Below are 18038 nucleotides of genomic sequence, written 5' to 3' on the forward strand. Positions count from 1 at the left end.
GAGAGAGGAGGAAGAGGAGGAGAGGGAGAGGGAAATGGAGGAGTGTAAGGAGAGAAATGGTGAGTTCAAAACTGATTTGGACAGAAGGACAAATGAAGAAATTGGAAGCGCCATGATTGATCGGTGTGGTTTGAAGGATTTACCACTCTCTAGTGTGTATAGAAGTCAATAAAATTAAATCTTTAGTATTGAAGACATTAACGATGAGTAGCTCAAGCACGATGGATTGTTATGAGAGATTCATGACACACCAAATTTCATTTCTCTCACTATTTTCATATTTACACTTGGTTTTGCATCTTGTTATTATATGATATACGTGGCGGTAAGTGTTAAAAGTATGAAAAAGTCTCTGATCAGTGAAAAGTCTTACAGTATGAAAAAATGATTTTAGAGCTTTGGCACTCTTAGTAATTATAATATGCACCTCCTTAGTTGTTTACACTTGAAACTATCAATAAAACGAAAATCATACTATTTATTCTCACACAGAGCTTAATTGTGAGATTAATAATGCATAAACAGATTGTCACGATTTGTCAATCTTTTTTTAGTCAATCTCAGTGCGTCAAAGTTCAAACTTCGTCCCACCTAAACCATTTTACCTTCCTTGTTGAAAAAATATAAATAAAAGAAAGAAGGAAGTGGCCGATGTTTATGAAATAGAAGATTAGCGAATGTTCAAGATGTTATGAGAAAGCAATTTTCTTTTTCCTTGTAGAAATGTATATATATTTTTTTCAAGTTCTAGCTCTCTCATGCTCACTCAAAAGACTCGATGGCGGACTAATTGAGATACATACTGTTTAGAGTTGTCCATTTATTAATCATTTATATGTGTTGTGACAGGTCAAACTGCGAAATTATCGTGTACCAAATCACACCATTGAGGATATAAGTGAAGTTTGACGGATTTAAGTGGAAACCATAGACATGCGCATAGAGAAATTTGTGAGACACTACATAGCAAGGTTCAGCATACTGAAAATTCTTCTTTATTTCATTCGTTAGGTTTTTGCACTATTTCTAGATTATTTTCTTATTATGATCTTTTTTACTGTAATCGTACCAAATTTTAGAATTTTTACCGAAAGCCAGTATGAAAAGGTAACACCACCATATCATTTGGATGAAGTATTTTAAAGTTTTTTTTTTAATTCAACTCTCTCTCTCTCTCTCTCTCCTTGTAGACATAAGTATTCTTATTTTCTTCTCATTTCAGGATTTTATTGACAGCAAAACACCCAGATCACGCTGTCTACTGGTTCACTTGGTGCTGTTTGAAAATGTTTTATAAAAACAGCTGCGCATGGCAAACTAAATTGCCAGAACTGAGAATGTGGTACTGTACCGAAATTCATAAACATTACCAGGGGAACGCTACTTCAGAATCCAAATGATGACTGCCAACAGAACGTGTACCAAAAAATTTATGACAAACGACAATCATGCCCAACATCCCCTGCATCTAAAACCCTTGCTGAATTGTCGTCTCTATATTACACAGAAAATTGTTTTCTAGATATTAGTCATAACCCTAAGGTTGCAGTGCTTGCCTTGTATCCAGACACCAGCACTTGTAGTCTGGTTTTGACAATGCATAAAGCTCTTCAGCTGTCATGTTTTCAAACTTTTCAGTTGTCCAAGAATCAAAACTCCCATCAAGTGATGCAACAGTGCCTTCTGTCTGATGATCCAGGGCTTGAAATCTCTTGTACAACCTCATTACAGCCACACAATCTTCATAAGGATCGTGCACAGCAGACTGGATATCGTACCTGTAAAGCCAAAGCGTCATGATTCACTCAATATATACAATCAGATATGACCTCTACAAGAAAATCAGGGAGACTGCAAGATGAAGAACCCTACAACTTGAGACTATCAACAATTTATACTAGTTTCTGGGTAATTTTTCAAATCATGAAGATATACATGAATTAAAGATGGTTATCAACATTTGGTATTTGCAATAAAAATATATAGAAGAGACAAAGAAATCATATGTCAAGGGAAAGAAGGCTTACAACAGTTCCTTGCATTCTCTAAAACAACAGAAGTGAGATACTAAGTTAGGTGCAAATGAGCCAGTAGTAATATGAAAAAAGCTTTGAAACTAGATTTCAAGTTAGAGATCATGACCCAACAAAATAGAAGGGTGCATCACATTTGTGTAACCCAGCTCAAACTACCACAATAATATTTGTTTCAAACTTTGATTGATGAAGTTCTTCAAAGTACCAGAAATGGTTTCTCGTAAAGAGAATAAACTGGAACAGCATAAGCGAATAAAATAATTTTACAAAATAAAAATTAAACAAAGAAACAAAGCAAACATCTCAGAAGAATAACTCACCCCAGAATCCCAGATCCATTCTGGTGACATACTTAAGGTACAAAGAATAACTTACCCCAGATATTTTTTGGTGAGATACGTGAGGGAGTGACTAGTTCGATTTGTTTTCATAAGTGGACGATACTTTGCAGTATCCCTGCACATAGTATAAGGAAACATCAAGCATCTAGAGGCAGCCAAAGGAAAACAACACACAAAATCAGTTATGTATGGCAGCACTGGTTCATAGAAAGGTAAAAAGAGCCCGAGTACAATGGCCCATATAATAAGAGTTAATATTAGCTACATTAGGCGTTGCATATGAAAAACCAAAAAAGTTTGATTGCTCCAGAGTTATAATACAATTTCATTCAAACAGATTTCTGTCCATATAAAGGTGCTCAGCACAGTGATGCAGTTAAATTAATATTGGCCTAAGAGATAACTAGTACCATATGAAGTAGAAAACATGACTTGGGAATGGAATAAAGCTTTATACCTCAGCAGGTGCTCAGGATAATACATTCCCATGCAATCCAAATCATGCCCCACAAGAAGCTTGGCCTTGCCCCCATCCAACCTTGATCTCCCAATGGACTCTTCATTGTACAAAATTTCCAAGACCTTATCTTGAACTTCTATGAGCGGCATCGCATTTCTAAAATGACCTTCTTCTAACCCTGTGATTTCATATCTGAAAACATCGTAAAAGGCATGTGAATCAGAGCACTGTTTCCAAAATTCGTGAGACAATAAAACGAGAAGCCATACAAATACCTGTAATTAGTGATAGAAAGTTGAGGCCGCACATAGGTATTGAATAGGACATTTTCGTTTTCATCTGTTAGGCAAACCCTTGCGCACAGGTCCAGTGATCCATCACTTCCACCGCCAACCATTTCACAATCCACTGCAATTGCTTCGGGGTGGTTATTAAAGTCGTTTTCACCACACAAATTCATAAAAGATTGAGATTCGGCATTAGGAATTATCATTGTTTCCTGCAACAGGTCAAAAAAATTAAGCCATGCATTTCTACATATACAGTAAGTTGAGAGGTTAAGAAGTGTTGTTGACGGATCAATGAACAATAAGACATCAAGTGAAATCAACTTACTATGGGAGCAGGTGCAGATAGGAGACACCATTCTCTATGCTGGCTAAGAGAAGCAGGGTTATCAAAGAGCTTCAAACATAGATCACAACCTTGATCAGAGAAAATCTCCATGCAATGTTCTTTTGCCTTTGGACCTAAACAATAGGAGCCACAAAAGATAATAGAAATGAGAAGCAGATTCACCGATGAAACATGAAAAACTACGTGATGACTTATCAGCTGATATGAACTATTCAGTCTCACCAGCAAGATGTTCCCTCAAGGACTCTAAAGATTTGCAGTGCTTTCTACACACTCCACACCTAGGATCATGAGCTGAGTGCAACGCCAGCTTCAGGTGCTCAACTAGATGTTCTGCTTTCTTGTATTGCTTGTAACAGGCAGAACATTTGTACCTGTAAGCCCATGGGTCACTAAGTTTCAACAGGGTCGACCAAATTCATGCATTGCATTCACTCTTAAACTCCCAATAGAAATGCTAGTGTTTATGTTTACTTATTTTGAAGATTTTATTAATTTAAAAGGTTTAGAAACACTACTCTAAGACTAAGAGTAAAACTGAAAATATGTGAACATGTTCCTGCAGCCTTATTATATGTAAGCATTTCAGTACTTTCTAGGATTAAATCTGAAACCTTTATAACTACCCTGAGACATCGATTACTCTCCTGCAATAACTACAATGACTAAACCAAACAGATTTCAGATCGGACACTATCAGACATAACTTCAGCTAAAGAATGTTGACACTTAAAGCAGCGCAATTGTAGAAATGTGCCATAAAATCGATAATAAGCACCCAAAAAGCACGATGACCCAGATGAAAAATGTTAAAAGATCAAAACTTCAAACTACCCTCAGCATTTCCAGCACAATCAAAGCTAACCTAAACCAATAAGCACCTCTTAATTTACTCAAGTTAGACGCACTTATACACACAGCACAAAGAATCAATCTTTAAACTGGAAAATCAGTTCTTTTTCAGCAACATGCAAACCTTTTTCGAAATGTGGAAAGAGAAGTAGACCCATAAACCTCAGCAATTGCAGAACATGAGAGAGAGAGAGAGAGAGAGAGAGAGAGAGAGGTGACACCTTGGGCTTGGGGTTTTCTCACTTTTCGGCGAGTCGTCAGATTCCATGGAGTGAACACCGGAATAGTATCCCAGTGAATCCGAATGGGGATATTCTCACTTCCGAAATTATATTTGGCTGTGACGAAAGAGAGAGAGAATCAGGTTTTAGGAATTTGGCGGTGACCACATTACTGTGTGTGCAAGTGTACAGTCTTACGATGACAAACAGCCTTAACTACACGGCTGTTTTTCTTTAACCCTTCAACTTCGTACTACTTCGTTCGAGTTCTAGTTTGGAGATAATAAGAAGAGAATAGTCTAGTTTAACACTTCCGTTACTGAAAGCAAGCGATACTACAAGACTGCATGAGTCTGCATCAATGTCTTCCATTTTCAACTCAATTTTAATTCTTTATATTTTGTGTCCATGAATGTTTGGATCGCAGTAAATAAGAAAATTATTTTATCAAGCAGCATCCATTTCTATTCTAATTTGTAAAAGTGAGAAGATTCGACTAACTAAATCACTTCTGTTTTTATCATGTTGTTCAAACGTGGATCTAGTCCGTTGATTTGGTTATGGTCCAAGAATATTACGTTCATTTTCCACACGATGGTCTCTACCGTATTGTTAGCTAAGCATTACCGTGCTTAACCAACCTTGTGTAATAGAACTTAAGAATCAGAGAAGAAAACGTGAAGTGCGCGCTTTAGATCGTATATGTACCGATGTACGTACGAACTTAATTAACAACGATTTCTTCAGTACATTGGTATGTATATTCCGCCGAAATATCTTTGGTAATTAAAGTACGTTTCGATCAACATTTGGTCATTAAACTTTTGAAAACTTTACTTTGGTCCTCCAACCATATTATCCTATGTCACATTGATAATTTTGTTTATATTTTTTATTAATTGAATGTTAAATCCTGATATATATGGTCATATTTATCATTTTAATTAAAAAATAATTAAACTATTGGGCTAGAGAAGAAGAAAAAGATTGTTATTTGATTACTTTAATCCTCGAACTACCCTTTGACTATTTGAGTTAACAAAGAAAACGGTGGAAATAAACGGAATGACAAATGTAACATACAAATAATATATTTTAATGACCAAAATGAAATTTTCAAAAATTTAATGACTAAAGTGTCCATCGAAACATACTTTAATGACCAAAGATATTTCTTCCTATATATTCTAATGGTCTGAGCATATATATGAATATGCTTTGAGAAAGTGCGCGCAATGAAACTTACGAAATGAGTTGACGAATATCTTCTAAACAAAAAAACAGAAATGAGTTGACGAATACACACTTAAGAAATTTAATAAACGAATTTGATTTGCTACAAAAATATATGAAATATATATAACTTATTATTGAACTTCATCGTTGCTAACTCTAAACCGAACGTCACCATTATTTCTTAGACCACAATAAAGGCAATAAACAGCGTTGCCATCAAGAATGACATAGAAGACTGAACGGATGGAGCACTGCTCTTGGGCGGGTTGGGAGGAGCTGCCTTAGGCGCTGGGTTCAGTTCTAAGGGAACATCAGGAGGAAAGTCTTCACTTGGTGGTCCATAAGGAGTTGTAGGGGAAGGAGTGGGGGCGTATTTAGGAGTCAGTGCAGCTTTAGGGGCCGCAGCGGGAGCGGCAGTCGGTGCAGCTTTTGGGGCGGCAATGGGAGCAGCTTTCGGGGCAGCAACGGGGGTGGCTGTAGAAGATGGTGGGCTGGAAACCGGTACCTGTGATAGGGTTGGGGCTGTTCCAGGACTGACACTTGGAACTGACTTAGAAACGGTAACATGAAGTTTCTGGCCGGAGCGGCAATGTCCGTTGACACTACAGATGAAGAAGAAGTTTCCAGGTCTATTTAAGCGTATATAATCATCTCCGGTGTGCAGCCTGTAGACTTCATGCTTTGGGTTGCATGTCCTAAATGCTTTATGTAACACTCTCACCACATTGTTCTCCTTTTTGTCATACTTGAAATCTGCATACATGTAATGCAGTAGGTTATGGCCTTATGGGTATTCATCGAAGAATAATATCGCTAGCGATATCAACAATATATGTACTAATTAGCCAAGTCCGATGCACATAAAATTTCATTAAAAAATATAACATGCAATTTAAGTATTTTAGAATGAGAGGGTTTTTGTTAGAACATTAACAAAACAATGAGATCGATCCACACCACAGATATGGGATCATCCTAGTTTTCATTCTAATATTTGTGAGATCGAACCACAACCAACACAAAAATGATTGAGAGAAAGGATTCTCTAGTCTTCATTACAATAAAATTCCAGATCCAAAAGCATCCTATCCACCAAAAAGTCCAAAACCTATCTGTAAGTTTCATATATATATTTTTCATATCAACGTACGAAAATGAAAGTAGCTTACGAAGAACGTCCCCAACGGTGAGGTTTCTGTATGATGCCCAGATCGTATAGTTAACAGCTTTGTCTGTCCATCCGCTAGAGTCACCCACTTGGTAAACCTCCCCAAAGCAGACTCCAAACAAGGCCATCAGAAGAGAAAGAAGCATCGGAATATTGGCCAAAGCCATGGCTAAACCACGAAGAAAGGACGGATCGAAGTGTAATTATAACAAAGGATGGAATCGTTAATGGCTACAAGACTGTATATATTAGCGCCACACCGGAGATATGTATATATTTGACGCAAATGACATATGTAAACAATATTGGTGATTAGGAGAGCAAGCTTTGAAGGGTAAGTTCTTTTTAGTACCATACATGGTGATTAATATATCCTTGATTGCTGTAATACTACGTTGATTTAGGATTTACATTATTTCTTGATTTCATGCCAAACCGAAAATTACTATCAATCCATGTAGATTTAATAGGCCAGGCAATCTTACAATTGGCGCAGATTTGTGTCATTCAATTGACCATGTATAATTGATTTTTTTTTCTTTCAGATTTTTCATGTTACCATTAGGAGATAAATTACTACTAACCACACTATATATACGATAATGGAAATCTTCTATAATTGCGTTTATAGAAGGAACTTCACTTAAACCTCGTTATCTTGGATCCCAAATTTGTGCTGAATTACGTTATAACATTTATAAGTTACCCAATGACTAGCTATCTAATCCTTTTAATTAATTAATTTCCCTAAAAACTTCTAGCTCTCAGGGATAGAGATCTCATATGGGCTCCAAACAAATCGTGGATGCTCTTAAAAAACATGAGAAATAACAGAGAGATCGATAGTTAGCTAGAGTTCTTAAGGATGTTTCCTCAGAAATTCAGAATTTAGAGTATGGTTCGACGCTTCGACCTACTGCCCTAAATTAGCGCTAAACGATTAGCTAGCTATTTCCTCAACAAATTTGGTGAAAACAAGAGGCTAGGGAGCGTCATCGAATCTTTCCAATCGATCTGATTAAGGAAGCTAAAATTATGAATCTATATCACAGTACCATTGCTTGATATTTACAAGATCCTTTCAATGTGTGCACCAATTGGTTTTCTTTACAACGTACTAATTAAAATATATTCCATTGATCTATTACCAATTGCCCAGCTGCTAACAATCTAGGGCTTGGAACGGAGGCATGTCGAACCCTAAGCTTACAGCTGATCTTATCGCCGTGGAGCACTCTAACTTCAATGATGGGTACTCATACGTACCGTGGTACTGCTCATGTGACTGCACTGAAGAACCGAAAGATTACAAACCTTGTAGTGGTGAAGAACTACCACTCTACCGGCGATAATGAGCAATTGAACTCATACGGTGGTACTGCTCATAATGACGTACCGTGTAATAACCCGAATTTTTCGAAACTAAATGTCGAGTATTTTCAAAGTGCTAAATTTGTGAAATTAATTCAAGATGATAATTAGTGGTTCGCGACATTTCGAAACGAAAACGGAAACGTTTTCGGATCGTTTAATTAGAAAACGTAACGTTACCGCAACGTATAGATCGACTTTTATTCCGTCGCTCGGTTGCGAAAACTTCCTTCACGGAAGTCGTAGAGCTCGTCGATACGAGTTCGTGGACACTTCACGCGTTCGAATCGAACGTCGGACGCGAAAGTTATTAACGACGGAATGTCATTTCCGATTTTGGAAACGGGTATAAATAGAACATTTTAGGGATTAGGGTTTCCATTTCTGGAAACCCTTCATCCGCCTCCCCTTCTCTCTCTCTCTCTCTCTCCCCTCGCGACTTTCTCTTCCCCCCCCCTCGAACTCACCTCTCCCTCAGATCGCCTCTGGCGATCTCCTCAGATGGAACGACGTGGTCCTCACCGCCACGCCACACGACCTCGCAAGGACCTCTGCATCGGACCCCGAGCCCATGACGCCCCGTCTCGTCGTTGTGAAGCAGCGAGCCACAACCGAGCCTCCTACGATTCTCGCCGACGCAAACCTCGTCGCTCATCCTCTCCGCCGCTCCTCATATCCAGAGCCACCAACGGCGCGACCGGAGCTCGATTCGCATCGCCCAAATCGCAGATCGCACGATCTCGACTCCGCCGAACATCTTGAGTTCTCCGGCCATTTTAGGGCAACGTACGGGTAAGGAATACATTTAATTTGATGTTGTGATGTGTGTGGATGATTTTGGGATCGATTTGATGAAGTTTGGGAGAGAATCGGAGGAGGAGGAGATTTGGGGATACCGCCGCCTTGGGCAGCGTGTGTGGACGCGTGGAGGTGGCTAGGCACGGTGTGACGCCGTGTGAAGGAATAGGGGAGGAAGGAGAAGAGATTTGGGGCGGCGGTGGCGTCATACCGCTTAACTGTTCGATATGTCTTACCTGTGGCATAAGAAAGAAACAATGTTGATATTCGGGGAGTTAACTCACGTAATCGTTGACCTCTTGCCAATTGATTCTCGTGCACCTCACGCGCCGCCACATGCGGCGGTGCGTGAACAGTGTTTCCGAAGGGTAATTTTGTAATTTATTTTTACGTACGGTAAATATAAAAAGGTGATTTGCGTACGGTAAATGTAAATTTTATTTACATACGGTGAATGTAAATATAAATTTACTTTTAGTAAATATAAAAAGTAATTTTGGAAGGGTAATTCAGTAATTATTATTTACTGAGACAGTACGTACATTTGAATAGTATTTATACGTACAAGGATACGTAAACAGTATGTACTCGTACAGAAATACGTATTGGATGTGTATTTGTACAGTAATACATGAATAGTAAATACGTGAATAGTAAACAATGAATAGTACTCGGTGAACAGTAAATTCGTAAAACCGAAAAATTCTGAACAGTAACCGATTATTACTGTTTCGGCATTTAAAGGTTTACGAAACGTTTCTAAATTCTTTTCTTATCTTTTCAAGGTGATCGATAAATCAAGTAAAGAAATTATCTTCGGAAATTGTGGAATTACGCTCGAGTCGATAAGGTGAGTAAAATCTCACATATTTACGAATCTACCCTTGCATTGAATTCAAGATTTTTGCAAGAGTTTTAAATATTGAAATACGACATGTATATGATATAGTAGAATATATATATTTATATAAATGGTAAATAAGTACTTATATATATAGTTTGCTATATTATATACTGTTATGAATTCATTGTGAATATGTCATTTCGATGACGATAATTATATTGAGCATGTGATTTAATTTGTACAATATGAGGTGTGATTATTGTACGTGGTTTTAACATGGTGTTTGTTAAAAATGTTGATTTGTCTTCAGACTTGATTTTTGTACAATATGATGTGAGATTATTGTACGTGATTTTAACATGGAGTTTGTTAAAACGTTTTGTCTTCGGACGAGTTTTGTCTTCGAATGAGTTTTTGCCTACGGACGTGTTTATGAAATAAGACATGTATATGATATAGTGGATTATATATATATTGTATAAATGGTAAATAGGTACATATATATATAGTTTGCTATATAATATACTATTATGATTTTATTGTGATTATGTCATTTTAATGACGAGATTTATATATCGAACATGTGATTTTGATTTGTACAATATGAGGTGTGATTATTATACGTGATTTTGATTTGTACAATATGAGGTGTGATTATTGTACGTGATTTGATTGGTACAATATGAGGTGTGATTATTGTACGTGAATTTAACATGGAGATTGTTAAAATGTTGATTGTCTTCGGACTTGATTTTGGTACAATATGATGTGAGATTATTGTACGTGTTTTGCAAGTCGGAACCTAGCCTTTGACCGGGCGAAAGTTACGATACAGTTAGAGCTCTAGTCTGTCTGCCGGAGTACTACATGTGAGGTAATTGGTGGTTATCTGCTCATGAGTACTCATATTTTTGGATGTTGGGTAGCGGGTGGTTGCCCAATATCGGCGGTGTACTACGAGAGGGGTAACAGATGTGTACCAACGTTCTTTAGTACCAGTATTATGAATGCATTTGGGTAATCAGAAGGGTTGCTTAATTTCTCATGAGCGCTTTATTTCATATTTTTTGGGACAACCAGATGGGTCGTCCATTGACTCATGAGTGCATTTATATTTGTTTGATTTGTGGATTTTCGTATATATTGTTATGCGAGTTATATTTTCATTTTACTCATACGAGCTGTAAAGCTTACCGGGTTTGTGTTTACAATCCTGGTGCACCAATTCGATGGTGTAGTGGATAACTCCGCAGGTGTGGATTAGCGGGAATTGACGGAGCGCTCAGAGGACTTGAAGTTATTTATCTCCAACTTGTGTGAGGATTTGGTGTGACTATCTTGTGAGGTTGTTGTGAGGATTATACATTTCCATTTGTTATAATGTTGAATTATAATTTGGTTTCTAATAAACGGTTTGACTGAGTTGTATTTTGAACTCAGAGATGATTCGCTGTGGCATTTTAAATGATTTCAATTTCATTGAGATTGTTTGGTGTTTAACGACTTTGAAATTTTGAGTTTTTATACTCAAAATTTTAGGGTCGTTACATACCGTATAACCACCCTCTTGATCATGATGATCCCTCACCCGTTGCCAAAGCTTGACGGCTTGCTATGGGAGGTGCAGGAAACGCCACTGTGTATATAGTCTCTTTTTTCCCCGATCGAGATTACAATTCAGTTAGCCTCTGCTTCTCTCCCAATTGGCATAGAATCCATTAACATTCTCAATCTTCAACTTTGAAAAAGATGTGGAAGTCTCTGTTGACTCCAAAGCTGAGAGTTTTTTCGTGGAAATTTCTCAGAGGCAGACAAAACATGAGACATGCATGGTTTTCACCAAACAAGCTATTTATAGATTCACAAATGTATTGTGTGCATAAACTTCTGCCCTTATAGCACGTCTTCAAGCAGCTCTATGAATAAATGTGTTTTGAAGCTGGTGACTCAAAACTTCTTATTCATAATCTTTGGTTAACGAATACTTTTTTCTTTAAACCACTAAATAGGTGAGCAACAATTGACAAACAACAAGTGGATGAAAGAATATTGATCGAAGTACAACGCTCGAAATCAAGAAGTGTTTTTTCCACCGTTGCAAAAACAAAAACAAAAACTACAGACCGTGTGAATTGCTAATGGATCAGAATTTGCAAATTTACGGCAACTCCATAAGAATAATCAGTAACTACATGAGACTCGATCAACCTAGCAAACAAAATCTGTGAAAAATAATATTGTGTGCTAGACATATAATATACGTAGAGCACGCATCAACTATATCACTATATTCACTATTATAACTGGAGACCCCTTCTTTAGTGTCAACAGCTTCAACAATGTTTTAAATTCCGAAAAACTTCATTTGCTATAAATAAATTAGTCAATAGAACAAATATGTTGGAATGATAATATGGTAAATCAAATACAAAATTAAAATAAAAGGAGAACTATATGGAATAGTAGTTGAGAAAAATAAGGATTCTGATGATAATCAATTTTCATTCCAATATTAATGGAGAGTGGGAAAATTAACCGTGCTAATGCATGGGGTAAAAGGCTAGTCAATGATAACGGTAGTTGTCTCTATAATCGGTGTAATGAACCATAGGGTTCGATCTTGGCGGCGACCTCTGGAAAGGATATCCGAAGGCCGTAGGCAATTCCGGCCTCCATACATACGGCGGTGGCGGTGGCCCATATGGCGGCATCCATGGCATCCCTGGTCGAAATGCTGGCCTAATTAGCGGCCCCTGGAAAACCCCATTGGCCGGAATTCCCATGAGGGGCAGCCGAGGCTCAGGTTTTGGTCGAGGAGGAGGTGGACGAATGGGCGTAGGGTTACTTTTCTTGCCAAAACATCTCATTATTCCACACATTTTTGTCTTCTTATCTTTCTTGGGTTCACTAATTGAGCCAGCATCATCATTGTCGGGCTTGTTATTTGCAGGAAAATTGTGGCCAGGGTAATCGTCCTTGCTATCATCACTTTCATCATCAGAGCAAGACATTTGTTGGCACACTGCATTTTTCGAGGGTTCATTCTTTTCAAATGGGCAGAGTAACTTGGCCTCCTTGTAATTGTTTCGGATCACCTCCATGAGCAACTTCGAGTCTATGCTACCTGAAACTGTTACTGTGCCACCTTGTTCTGGAACGATGTGGACATCATGCACCCCTAGCCAAACAATATGTACAAGAGAAATCAGGAAGTAGGGTTTACGAGAAACAAGGCCATATATATGATAGATAATACTTACCACTCATCTTCTGCAACTTTTTCTTCAGCTTCACTTGACAATCCAAACACTTACTTTGAAGATTCACTTTGATAGGAGGACCCTGCGGGAATTGTCCCATGAATAAGTCAATATATAGCAAAATTAAGAGAAAATCTACTGGAGGTCGTAGCGGGGGTGCATGATGATGTTGTTGATGCTGTTTATTTCGAATTCTTTCGAATGCTTGCTGTGAAGTTGAAGGATATGGCTGCATGTATGATGCTTGTGTATAATCCATCAAAATTGTCTGAGATGGAAGAAATTCGAGATCGGATCTTATGGATGCTGGGTTGCATAAGTTGTGTACTCATATGAAGAATATGAAGATTTCTCGGAAAATCCTAATTAATATTTAAAATCGTGCATGCTTTTCATTTGAGATATCATGAAAAATTATTAATTTCTTAAGAAATGGAGGCAATTAATCAAAATTTCCTTTTTGTTTTTTTTTAAAACGCAAACTTTCCTTTTTACTACACTTTGATTTAAATGGGTTCTTATGTATATTTTAGCTCAAAGGAAAACCCTAGATAATGCGAGATCTTGTGGTTGATATCGAATGATTTAGTTTACAATACAAATGGAGATATTACGTACCGTACTTGAATTATGCAATTATATGTCATTTTCTAATCGAAGTTCCATATATAATTCATTACTTTCAGTTGAGCCCTAATTAAGCACAATATATAAGGAATTAATACCTAAGATATGGTTCAGGATTCTTCTCCGTCCTAATTTACAAGAGAATCTTATAAGCAATGAATATTTTAGAATGTATATATTAATTACAATAATGAAATACAAGATTGCTATAGTTTTGTGAGGCGATCGATCATCCTTAAAACAAACACATGCACAAGTCCGCTCTGCCCTCAAATGGAGATCCACAGTGCTGATGGTCGGGTTTGTAACTCCTCTCTTCTGTACGTGACTTGAGCTTATAGAATAATATACATAGTATACGTACGGTTGGGTCTGAATTCCCTAATATCGTGTTCGTTGATGATATACGTTTTCTATATTAAGCCGTTGCTAGCCGTTACTGCAGACCTGTGATTTGAAGGTGAATACATGTTGCGAGGAATGTGCGTCCAAAATAAAGGAAAAGCTAGAGAAATTAAATGGTACGCACAAAATATTGAACTCCTAATTTCAATATTGTTGTTGGTATGTAATTGATGTACTTATCCACAGATGTTTGATTTTCGATTACGTTTTTAAAATTTTGAGATATGCGTAAATAGGAGTGAATTCTGTAAGTACAATACATGAAGAAAAGGAAACGGTACAAGATAATAAGGAGAATGATCCTATTCCTCACGGTAGCATAGATGAAGAAAAGGAGGTGGTAACATATACGAAGAGGAACTTCAAGCATTGTGCCAAAAATCTGAGAAAGCGAATATCAAGGCTTGGGAAAATGGCCGGGCTTATTGTGTCCTACAAGATCAAGAACCTTGTGAGTCCCCCAGAGAAATCTAAGCCTTCTGCAAATCAATTGCAACCACCACCTATCCAAAGCGTTCCGATAAATTGTCACAAGAAAAAAATTGTTTCCAGGGAAAAAGACTGCCAATACTGCAGTGAGAGTGATAGTTCCGATTGCGATGAAGATTATAAACGCACCTATATTCGTGTGCCGAGCAGGGCACCTAAGGGCACCATGTATAGGCATCGTCTGCCACTCACGCTTGTTCAACAGGCAAAGCTGAGGCCATCTATGTATGCGAACAGCTGGGGAAGACCACCACCACCACAGCCACCTTTATTGCCGCCCCGGCCGCCTGCCCTATATGGGTACCAAAATCCTTATGGTTACAATATAATGCCACCGCCACATTTATATGGCTACCAAAATCCTTACAATTACAACTTCATCAACGGCATGAACGTGTCCCAGCCCATGTATCCTTATCATTATTATGGTCAGAAACCAAGGGATCCCCCAGTTGGCAACTCATTCATCCATTTTTTAAGCGATGAGAACACAGCTAGTAGTTGCAGTACAATGTAAGGTGGTCGGACTTTAATTTTCTTATTTACTGTATGTCGACCTGAAGGATATCTTTTTCTTCATTCTTATAAGTCTTGTATCCCCAACTCATGTAGTCCAAAACTTTTAATATATATGTGCTACAACTTTTATTGATGAATAATGTAGAGTAACAAACTAACAATCTCGATCTTTTGATTTCACATCAGAAGCTAGATCAAATTAAGACAAAGCTTTTCTTTACTCTCGACAACGCAAGTCAGAATTAAGCTCGATGAAAAGGGACTCTTAAGCTTTATCAAGTCTTTTGAACAAGATTAAGTACAGTACGTACGTACTACTTTACATAATACACAAATTACATAAAAATCAAAGTGCGTAAAAAAATTTGTATATATATATATATATACAGTCCCTATCCAGAGTGAAGCTTCACTCTGAAATTTCAGAGTGAAGTTCCAATTTTATCACACTTTTCGGTCAAATTTTTTCAGCATAAGCTATTCAATATTTAAGTATGTTATTCAAGATCATCTATACAAAATTTCATCTAATTCGGACATCGTTAATGTATTGAAATTAGATTAAATCAATGAATGAATTAAAACTGTTCAACGTGAACCGTTCGTGTAAATCTCAATTTTGAAAGCTCAAATCATTGTCAAATTGGATGAAATTTTGTATAGATGATCTTGAATAGCATACCTAAATATTGAATTGCTTATGCTGGAAAAATTTGACCGAAAAGTGTGCCAAAATTGGAACTTCACTCTGAAATTTCAGAGTGAAACTTCACTCTGGATAGGGACTGTATATATATATATATATATATGTTGTATGATATTGTTCCACAGCATGCATCAACTAGAGGCGAGACCTGCTTGTATAAGCCAGTTTCATCATCATAGCTTTATTATTGTACAAACTAATCATCAGAGCTGCGTTTAAGACAGATAAGTCAAATAGCATTCAGGTGCAAACCCTAGGGGGAATCGCTTTGCATCTGTGCAGTAGTTGTAGATCATATAGTTTTTTTGCACCCATTGCATCTGCCCTTTTCCAATATAGTCCACCTTCTCCCAATACCACGCGGCATGAGAATTGGAATCGGCACTGAAGTACCTGTAAGATGCAGTGAAGGGTGCTTGTGTCCAGTCTATCTTTTCCAGTCCTCCTCTTGTAGCCCAGTTATCCGCATTCCAGAGACTGGAATATAACCTCATACGCTGGTATTTGGGAAATGGAATGCCAAAGGACTCCAGGTTCTTGAACTGTCTAATGGGAATGCCATCCACCAAAAAGCTATATATGCAAACAATTTGAAATCATATCAATATTAAGCCAATGAAACTAAAACAAGATACCTAACGATATTGCAGTTGTACTAATTAGTACTTAGTAGTTTCTACTGTAGTCTATGTAGAGTATGATACGTACCATTTCATGAATAATTAGGGCCAAAATGTTATGTTATTAACTTACAAAAAGTCATTACGCACTTTAAATATAGTGTTTCTCCCAGTTCAAATTCTGCAGCTGTGAATGTGGTACGATTTTGCCCTTTAATTTGCATTACAGTTGAGAATCAAAGTTTAGTACTTACACAATGTTTAGGGGATTCCATAGTATAGAATATGAGTGGAAGTCGGCAGTAGGATCAAACCAAAGGTAGAATTGCTGTTCTCTATTGCCCTTTCCTTGGCAAAAGACATTCGTATGAAGAATGTAAGGCTGACCAGTAACATTCCCCAAGAATTCGAAGTCTATCTCATCATGACGGTCTCCTGTTGACGACAACTGGAGCATACAGACGTACCAAACCAAAGTTTACCATTAGCATCTGGAAATACATGTAAAACGAGCCATATGTATAACCGTAATGGTAAGAAACACTCGATCACACATATATTATACTCGTCATGACATCATATGGCAAGCTAATGTGGCAAGAAAATTATGATATTTCTAGAGTTATAACTTATAACTATAAGTACTGTAATGTTTGTATCAAATATACATATACTTACGTAGAACGTAGTGACGGTACCGGCTGAGTTTCCGGCAACAAGCTTGATCTGCATTTCTATCTTTACATATAGATATTGATTGTAGGACTCAAAAGCTGATCCAGTGACATTGTCGAGGGAGAGAGTCAAGAGCTGTCCATGATCAAGCATTTTGGCATTCTTCGGTCCCCATGTTATATAGAAATCTTCATAAAATTTGCCACCAAAGGCAACCATGGGAGTGCTCATCATAAAGAGGAAAATGAGCAACGCTGAAACATTGGAAGAAGAATAATAAGCAGAAACCATTTTCAACAAGGGTGTTTGATGGCTGGTAGAGGATATGAAGAACACGAAATTTGCTGTGTACGGTTTTGGGAGACTTGTGTTTTTATAAGGTTTAAAGATGTACAAGGATTTTATGGGTTGCTTCGTAGCAGGTGAGATGGTGAGGTCTTATTGTAGTTGTGTAACAAACACAAATAGGATTTCAAGGTGATCTATCATTTGAAAATCATTGCCATGTCAACGGGAGAGAAATTAGTACTTGACTTTGATAACCAGTTCATGACTTCATGTCACGGCTCCTGGTATAATTGTATAAACTCTTCCACAAACTTCCGATATAACTGAACATACGTGAGGTCCACCCACGGCTTCAAGGGAAGGTGCCAACTAGATTAATCAGCTAATAGTCACTATAAGACAGTTGTCTCATATTTGTTTAAGAAACCCTACCTAGGCTCGACGCAGGCGTGCATCCAACTTGTTCATGATTAACTTCTGTCAGAT

General features: G+C 37.5%; 4 protein-coding genes across 4 annotated transcripts; all 4 read right to left on the reverse strand.

The window, feature by feature from the left end:
- Positions 1-1467: 1467 nt before the first annotated feature.
- LOC126782237 (uncharacterized) lies at positions 1468-4716 on the reverse strand. The gene is made up of 7 exons (XM_050507449.1): positions 4547-4716; positions 3696-3847; positions 3453-3586; positions 3113-3336; positions 2835-3029; positions 2412-2492; positions 1468-1778 (listed from the first exon to the last, which is right to left on the reverse strand). The coding sequence occupies exons 1-7, from the start codon at positions 4591-4593 to the stop codon at positions 1538-1540; spliced, it is 1074 nt and encodes a 357-aa protein (XP_050363406.1). The 5' UTR covers positions 4594-4716; the 3' UTR covers positions 1468-1537.
- Positions 4717-5963: 1247 nt separating this feature from the next.
- On the reverse strand, positions 5964-7117 carry LOC126784150 (uclacyanin-3-like). The gene is made up of 2 exons (XM_050509635.1): positions 6952-7117; positions 5964-6535 (listed from the first exon to the last, which is right to left on the reverse strand). Exons 1-2 carry the CDS (start codon positions 7115-7117, stop codon positions 5964-5966), a joined length of 738 nt encoding a protein of 245 aa, XP_050365592.1.
- A 5410-nt stretch (positions 7118-12527) lies between these two features.
- Positions 12528-13323, reverse strand: LOC126784151 (leucine-rich repeat extensin-like protein 4). The gene is made up of 2 exons (XM_050509636.1): positions 13224-13323; positions 12528-13141 (listed from the first exon to the last, which is right to left on the reverse strand). The coding sequence occupies exons 1-2, from the start codon at positions 13321-13323 to the stop codon at positions 12528-12530; spliced, it is 714 nt and encodes a 237-aa protein (XP_050365593.1).
- A 2861-nt stretch (positions 13324-16184) lies between these two features.
- Positions 16185-17555, reverse strand: LOC126782242 (xyloglucan endotransglucosylase protein 1-like). The gene is made up of 3 exons (XM_050507455.1): positions 17268-17555; positions 16844-17037; positions 16185-16542 (listed from the first exon to the last, which is right to left on the reverse strand). Exons 1-3 carry the CDS (start codon positions 17553-17555, stop codon positions 16185-16187), a joined length of 840 nt encoding a protein of 279 aa, XP_050363412.1.
- Between the last annotated feature and the right edge of the window lie 483 nt (positions 17556-18038).

The sequence above is a fragment of the Argentina anserina genome, chromosome 2 (genome assembly GCF_933775445.1).
Source record: "Argentina anserina chromosome 2, drPotAnse1.1, whole genome shotgun sequence".
NCBI classification, from domain to species: domain Eukaryota; kingdom Viridiplantae; phylum Streptophyta; class Magnoliopsida; order Rosales; family Rosaceae; genus Argentina; species Argentina anserina.

Excerpts from the sequence above, each read along its gene's own strand:
- LOC126782237 (XM_050507449.1), bottom strand. The coding sequence starts at position 4,593 with ATGGAATCTGACGACTCGCCGAAAAGTGAGAAAACCCCAAGCCCAAG. Across the intron at positions 3,587-3,695 it reads CTTGAGGGAACATCTTGCTG|GTCCAAAGGCAAAAGAACAT; the intron begins GTGAGACTGAAT and ends CCTATTGTTTAG. Across the intron at positions 3,337-3,452 it reads TATCTGCACCTGCTCCCATA|GAAACAATGATAATTCCTAA; the intron begins GTAAGTTGATTT and ends GACCTGTTGCAG.
- LOC126784150 (XM_050509635.1), bottom strand. The coding sequence starts at position 7,117 with ATGGCTTTGGCCAATATTCCGATGCTTCTTTCTCTTCTGATGGCCTTG. Across the intron at positions 6,536-6,951 it reads CACCGTTGGGGACGTTCTTC|ATTTCAAGTATGACAAAAAG; the intron begins GTAAGCTACTTT and ends ACATGTATGCAG.
- LOC126784151 (XM_050509636.1), bottom strand. The coding sequence starts at position 13,323 with ATGGGACAATTCCCGCAGGGTCCTCCTATCAAAGTGAATCTTCAAAGT. Across the intron at positions 13,142-13,223 it reads AAAGTTGCAGAAGATGAGTG|GGGTGCATGATGTCCACATC; the intron begins GTAAGTATTATC and ends TTGTTTGGCTAG.
- LOC126782242 (XM_050507455.1), bottom strand. The coding sequence starts at position 17,555 with ATGGTTTCTGCTTATTATTCTTCTTCCAATGTTTCAGCGTTGCTCATT. Across the intron at positions 17,038-17,267 it reads GTACCGTCACTACGTTCTAC|TTGTCGTCAACAGGAGACCG; the intron begins GTAAGTATATGT and ends TGTATGCTCCAG. Across the intron at positions 16,543-16,843 it reads TGGAATCCCCTAAACATTGT|CTTTTTGGTGGATGGCATTC; the intron begins GTAAGTACTAAA and ends TTGCATATATAG.